The sequence below is a fragment of the Haplochromis burtoni genome, unplaced genomic scaffold (assembly GCF_018398535.1).
Source record: "Haplochromis burtoni strain Fernald_Lab_line unplaced genomic scaffold, NCSU_Asbu1 Contig_112, whole genome shotgun sequence".
In the NCBI taxonomy this organism is placed as follows: domain Eukaryota; kingdom Metazoa; phylum Chordata; class Actinopteri; order Cichliformes; family Cichlidae; genus Haplochromis; species Haplochromis burtoni.
In genome coordinates this window covers 646,909-653,931 of record NW_024582473.1, presented here as the reverse complement: position 1 = coordinate 653,931, position 7,023 = coordinate 646,909, and the positions used below count along the sequence as shown (strand labels likewise).

Below are 7,023 nucleotides of genomic sequence, written 5' to 3'. Positions count from 1 at the left end.
TCTTTACAACAGTTTTGTTCCAAGTTTGCAACTGAAACACCCTCAACAAATATAATATAATATAATATAATATAATATAATATAATATAATATAATATAAGCACCGGAGATACTTTGTAGATACTGAAAGGTTCTCTTCTAACACTTTCTAAACACAGAGAATGAGGCTAAGATGTGGAGGTCGTTTTTAGCCAAGGCTTTAATGTGACATTTATCCGTCGTTCTCGCCCTTCATTACTTCCATCAGTAAAGGTCAGGCTCGTACATGTGGGCCCTCGCAGGTGTTTGAGCCCCTTACATCTACTACCCAGGAGCGCAAGCGGATATCACATTACTCATGTGATTACCTGGTGAAAGGAATCCGATCTTTGACTTTACGCATGAGATAAAAGAGAATAAGGAGATAACCAGGGTGAGATTCCGTGACATTTCCGTTGTTTAAGAAGAGGTACACAGATCTCTTGGCGGCTTTTCTTCCTCATAGGACTTCGTTGGTGTGGGAAGGGGGGCGCTGATGGAGGCAGAACTTCCTGTCTGTCTTTTTGCATCCCAGTGCGTGGAGAAATAATTGAGTGCAGTGAAAGCCGAGCATTCATTCAAAGACCTTGACTGGCGCTACTGAAGCCTGGAGGCTCAGTAGTGATTCAGCAGCAGCGGAGCAGCGCTTAGGAGACAGTGGTGGTGAGAAGGAAGGAATAAAGGGAAAAAAGAGAAAAGGAAATTTCAAAAGCAGGAGGTGAACAACGTGAGCCGCGCGCCGATTTGGAGCCGCGTTTTCATCGCTTAACAACACGGAGTGAAAGGGGATTTAAAAAAAAAAAGAGAGAGAGAAGCCGGTGAAAACTTCTCCCATCGCGGCCAAAACCTTCTGATTTTACTTAAAAAACAATTAAACTCCGGGAAATTCGGTTTGCAGCGGATTTTGACGGATGCGCACCGGAGCTATCCAGGGGTGTAGCCGCGGTTCCCGTCGTGCGTCTTTGCGCTGGTGGTGTGTGACTGAGTGCGTGTGAGAGAGGAGGATACAGATAGAGGTGGAGGATCAGCCGGAGTGGCCGACCAGCCAGAAGGATGCTGGAGGGCAATGCCTGCAGAAAGAGAGGATGAGATTTGTCGAAAGGCGCTGGAACTGCTCTCGGACCTTTGCTCCAAGGGAGAGGTGCAGGACGACAACTGCCTGGATTTCATTTACTACTTCAGGGATCTGGCCAGACCCCGTTACACGGACTCAGGTAAGGCTCCACGGTCTTCTCTTTGATAAAGTAGGATAGAGTTATATTATATCCAACACTAACTCGTGGCAGTTTAATTTTATTATGAGCTCCAGGAGCTCCAACAAATAGGTTTTTTTAAGTTTTTGCTTTTATCTTTAGGAAAGCACTAAACAAACTCCAGTTTCCCCAAAATACACGAAACCCTCAAACGTTATTCCTCCAGTGTGTGTGTGTGTGTGTGTGTGTGTGTGTGTGTGTGTGTGTGTGTGTGTATGTGTGCAAGACTCCAACTGTAGGAAAAACGGTTGCTCTGTACAATCACCACATTAAGAGAAACGTTCAGGGGAAAAAAGCATTTGAACCTTTTCCTTTTAATTGTATTTTTGCAGTAGTAGTCAGTCTAAACAGAAAAGAAATTTTTTGCTCCATGCACATAATTGTATTTCACTATTTTTCCAGTTCACTACAAATGCATTAAGAGTGTGAATTGTGAACTTGTTGCTTGCATCCATTAGTGCCAGCAGAATCCACAACACATTTTGGATCTATAAGTGAGTGTGAGTGTTTGTTTGCAAATGCTCTGGCGGCATCCATCAGCTTCTTCACGCAGACTGAAAGGGAGTGCTGCTTTGATTTCTCTTTTACTCTGACAGCCTGGAGAGAGGCAGAGAGAAAGCCCCACCCGATAATTCCACATAACTGCCATCATTGTGCAGACATAGCTCCAGCAAAAGGAAATAAGGATCGACAACTTAAATTAGTTACTGTATTTTACACAATCTGTTGGGCACACCCAATAAATTTAAAGTTTTTCAGCAAAACCTTTAGAGATAAAATGAAGTGTAAAATCAATGAATTTGAAAGTTTAGAGAGTTACTTTTACTACATATTGATATGATGTCCTTCAATCTTTTTTTTTTTTAAGAATCATCCATTTGCAGCCATCGCAGCCTCGCAGACCCCTGCAGCTGTCACTTTCACACCGTGTTTTCTGAAGTGCCTCCCACATCTTGGTTTGGTTTGACTGACTCTTTTTCTTTCTTTTAAATACCATGCGGTCAGGGGTTAAAGTGGGATTTGGCAGGTGTGCACTCCTTAAGATCTGATGGAGCGGTGAAGTGCGGTGAAATGACTCACTGAAAAATAATTCACTTAATCTTCTCTACTGTAAGCTGCAGTAGATTTTTCTTTGTGGACAGGCTGTGATCATCTGACCTGTGTTGCTGCAGCAAACGCTGATATTTATTGTTCCTTGTGGTCTTGCAGATGTTACATGAGTCATTGTGGGCTCTTTTTAAACCATTAGCCAGTAAAAAGATAATATAAAGGTGGAATTTAGTGTTGCTGAAGCACTTCATCGAATAACTCCTACCTTTAACTTAACTGAGCAGAGAGGACAGTAAACACAGTCTACCCTACACCGGATCTACAGTACCCATTACTGAAAAGTTTGGCTTGTCCTGTATAACCTTTCAGCCAAAGCCAGTCATTTGCAGTAAAATCACCACATAATTTCAGAATCACAACATTTATGCATTAATTGTCTGATGAAAAAAATCGAACAAACTTACATCACAGTTATCTGACTTTAACTTTTTTAACTTTTTAATTTTCAAATATCGTTACTGTGCCTTTAGCTAGCAGATAGATTTTGTGCCAAACTGCATATAAAATACTGTATTTGGTGATCTTTGTTAAGCCATTTGTGTGGTTTGCTTCAAAAAAATCACCACATTTTAAACTCACTCAACTCTATCTGCAGTTGCTAGATGCTGATGTACTGCAGCCACAACTTTATTGAGATCTGAATGCATGAATGCATAACAGGGATGAGAAGGAAAAGAGGATGTGTGGAGAGTGTGCATGCTGGAACATGGAGACACATTACTTTGTGATTTATTGAGTGAGTATCTCCGTGGCATCGGCTAGAACGAATGCCAAGCAGCAGCGTATGAAAAATCAACTCAGTTGATGTCATTATGCATTAAACTATTATTATCCTCTTTTTGATTCAGACACTTCAAACTTCCATTAGTCTGAAAATAACACTTTTTTCCTCCAAACCTTTTAGTGGCCAGTCTCTCAGATATTGATTGCTCTATGTCAGTGTTTAGGTGGCTGGTTCGTGTCAAAGTAACATCCACACGTAGGCTGGGACCTGAGGGTTTACGGGAGAGCATTGCACTATAAAGAAGTGATTAATTTTCTCCTCTCCTCCTGTCAGTGGTTTTAATGCTGTGGCTCAGTGTATTTCCCTCCTCTTGTCCTTGTGTCTGTGTACACATATGTTGTTTTTTGTAGATAACCGCATCCTTTACACATTCATCATTAAGCATATATGATGAGGCCGAAGTTCAAGCTTCCACTGGCTCCTCTGAGGAGCTCTGACCCAATTCCTCTTGTGTTAGAGTTCTAAAAAATGCACGTGCACTGTTTGATACACTGCAAACAACTGTCCCTTTGGGAATTGCGGGAGACTGGAGCTGGGTACAACTTTCTGATATCATTTAAATCTGATAAAATCTGATTTAAAAAAATCTTTAGTGGGTTTGGCATGAAATGAAACATAATAATATAATATATATATATATATATATGAATGATATGATATGATATATCATGATTATAATAAGCCAGTAAGTATTAAAAGAAAAGTTTAACGATATCCATTTTTCTTTGCAATAATCCTGTTGTACAGTAATTGACTGCAATTCAGCCAGTGGCACAGCAGGGGGCGCTCTCAGGATAGTTCGCGATGAATAGTAGTGTGTCATTATTATGACACATTTACACCTGCTTCTAGACAAAACAAAAAACAAAAAAAAACAAAACCCTTCCACATTTAATTTAGTCTTTGCATTTAAATCAGAATTCAAATAAAAAAATATTATGATATCCTTTAGTTTTTCTCACCGTGAAGCAAATTTTGCCCTTAAATCACTAGCATTTCAGTAATGCATGCTGATTGGTGCATTAAAAAATCACATGTGTGAAAGAAACAGCTCTCTGATGTTTTTGAAGGTGACGCCTAGAGCCTGACTGATATAAGATTTTGAAGACTGATGCTGATACCAATATTTGCAAAGCTAAAAATTCGATATTGCGATGCTTCAGCCAGCATTTTTTTTTCTTTCAAACACATGAATAAACTGATTTCCCCAACATTCCCCATCTTTTATGCTCTACCTGACTTTGCATGGATCTGCTGATTATGTGTGTTGCCAACAGGAAAGTTGCAGATTGCGCTCTAGTGCACAAACTCTGCAACATCGCCACTCTTAAGGCGTTGAAGGATGTTTTTTCAGTCTCTCCTTTTTTGTTTTTAACTTTTCATTTACTGGCTGTTACAGCACAGTACAGATAGAGCTGCTGTTATTTAACATCAAGTGAAATTTGCTGAAATTCTCAACCGGCTGTTTTATGTTTAAAATCAGAATATGTATCAGAGTATCTAAAAATTGAATAACATACAGCTCTATTCAATCTAGACTATCTTGCGAGGACCCTGTGAGGGCTTTTATGAAATCAAAAGTCTAAAAAGCAGGAATTTTCAATTATACTCACAGTAGTCTGCTTTAATAATGTGTAGATACGCTACCACACAGTTTAAACAGTCAGAAATTTCTAATGTGTGAATGCATCGGTGCAACAACCTGATTGGCTCAAATGATTTCAGTTCATCTGGCTCTCTTTTGGGAAAGACGACAGGATAACCTTCAACTTTGCTGTTACCGAATTCTGCAACAATTTCTTTTCAAAATTGTCTGAATGCCATTTCTCTTTCTTAGACTGCCTCTGACAGTACTTGCCCTCACGAGGCTAAGGCTGAGTAAACTTGCAGAGAAACGATATATTAAAAATGACAAAAAAACATCCAAAAACAACAAAAAGAGCACACACCTCAAGACAAAAAACGTTTTTTCTTTCTTAATTATATTGAAATTTCCACTCAGCATATGTATGAGATCCTAATTAAATGAGTAGAGAGAAAAACCAAACAAAACAATGCATTTTGCATTTTAAAATGGATTTTCCACTAGTGCATTTTCTTTTTAACTTGTCCCACTTAGAATGAACTTCTCTTCTGTTTCATGCATGTCTCTGTTGTAAAGACTACAAAAAAGGAGCTGGATGAACTGTGCAGATGACTTTATCGCTTCACACTTACCCACAACTATCACTGACATGAGTTTGACGAGTCAAAGGCAAAATGTGAAGTTAAACTTACATTTTAGTTAATGGGAGATTACCAGTAATTCTACCTTCTACTCAAAGGCTTGAGGAGACACTATACTGAACTATTAGACACATAAATCCAGCTTAAATATCAAAAGCACATGTACTGAACTGAGCAAAACAGCTCTACCCAACAGTAATGATCTCAGAATAAAAGCTCATGAAATCAGAGGCTGCTTTTGGATCAAATCACCCCCGTGCTCTTGCTGGCCTGTGTGCCTGTTAGATTGAAAAGCATGCTTCTTAGTTTCAAACTGAACTTCTCCTGTATCTCTATTTTTAAGCGTGCAGCCTGCTCCATGCTGGACCTCCATAATGGAACCAGCTGTGGGGGCAAGATTAGTGATGCAATCACCAAGCTTTTTTTCTTCCCTGCCGTCTCTTATGCACTTGCTAAAACTGCTTCTTTCTGCCCATGAGAACAGTCCAACAAAAGGATATCTTTTTAGATTTTAAAATATTTTTGGAGTCAAGCTTCAACTTCTTTTAATGTATGTTAATGGTATTGAATGCAATAAAATGCAAAAGCAGGATTAACCTAACTAATTTCTTCATCCTTCATGTGCTATGATTCTGCAATGCAAAACAGATGTATTACTAATATGTACACATAGGTGCTGTGCTGTGAGATCCAATCTCCGAGGAAGATGAGGCACTAATTCACACATGCCTAGTTTCCAGTGTAGCTTCATTCAGGATAATTATGTGCAAGATAAACCAATTATATTATGACTCCCACAAGCACTTCTATGACTCACGTGTGTGTGAAAAAGAGTTGGACGAGAAACATTTAAATAATTTGCAATTTGCTTCATCCGGGCAGGGATGCACCTATTTTTATGTTTGTGTATACATTCTCAGTTACTACTAGCTAGTTTAGTTGTTAACTAGTGTTTTTCTGTAACTGGTTACACTGTTAAAACCTTATATTTGACCTCATGAGAGAAGTCCCAATCCAGGAGGAAGAGTTTAGTGAATTTATTCATAGAGATGGTGCAAGTAAGGGTTGCTTACAGGTAGATGGGCACATGATCAGATATGTTCCATGACAGCAGGATGGCTGTGTGACATATCTCCCCTGTCGTGGAAGATTTGCAGTCTGACTGCGTGAGAAGCTGCTTCACCCATTATGAAGTTCTTACTGGGAGGTATGATTAAGCAGCTCTAATGTCCTGTAATGCTGTTTCATTGTAGCAGCTATCCAGATGTTGTCATTACTGGGCTATGACAAAGAAAAAAAAAGGCAGGTTCATGTTCATGCAAAGTTAAGGGAATATCTCTTTTCCTCTCCTTTCATCCTTTGTGAAGAGTTGTTCCCAACAACAACTTTCAACTTTTGATCAACTGCTAAATTCAAACAGAGCAAAAACGAGGAGATCCAGTCCAGTTTTACTTATAAAGCCTATTTAACCTTCATGTCACGTTCAGGTCAAGTCTCAGTCAAAACAATGAGCATAGGACAAAAAAAGATCAAAGATTTAAAAGTGGGCAATACCAAAAAGTTTAATTGTATTCTATGATTTTTATACAGGGAGTGCAGAATTATTAGGCAAGTTGTATTTTTGAGGAATAA

The 7,023-nt window shown here is 39.1% G+C and overlaps 1 protein-coding gene across 1 annotated transcript in view; it reads left to right on the top strand.

The window, feature by feature from the left end:
• Positions 1-513: 513 nt before the first annotated feature.
• syt9b (synaptotagmin IXb) overlaps positions 514-7,023 on the top strand; it is a 63,646-nt gene continuing 57,136 nt past the window's right edge. Inside the window, exon 1 of the mRNA XM_005928360.3 lies at positions 514-1,232. Coding sequence (XP_005928422.1) covers positions 1,085-1,232 — 148 coding nt within the window. The 5' untranslated portion in view covers positions 514-1,084. The remainder of the gene's footprint in view (positions 1,233-7,023) is intronic.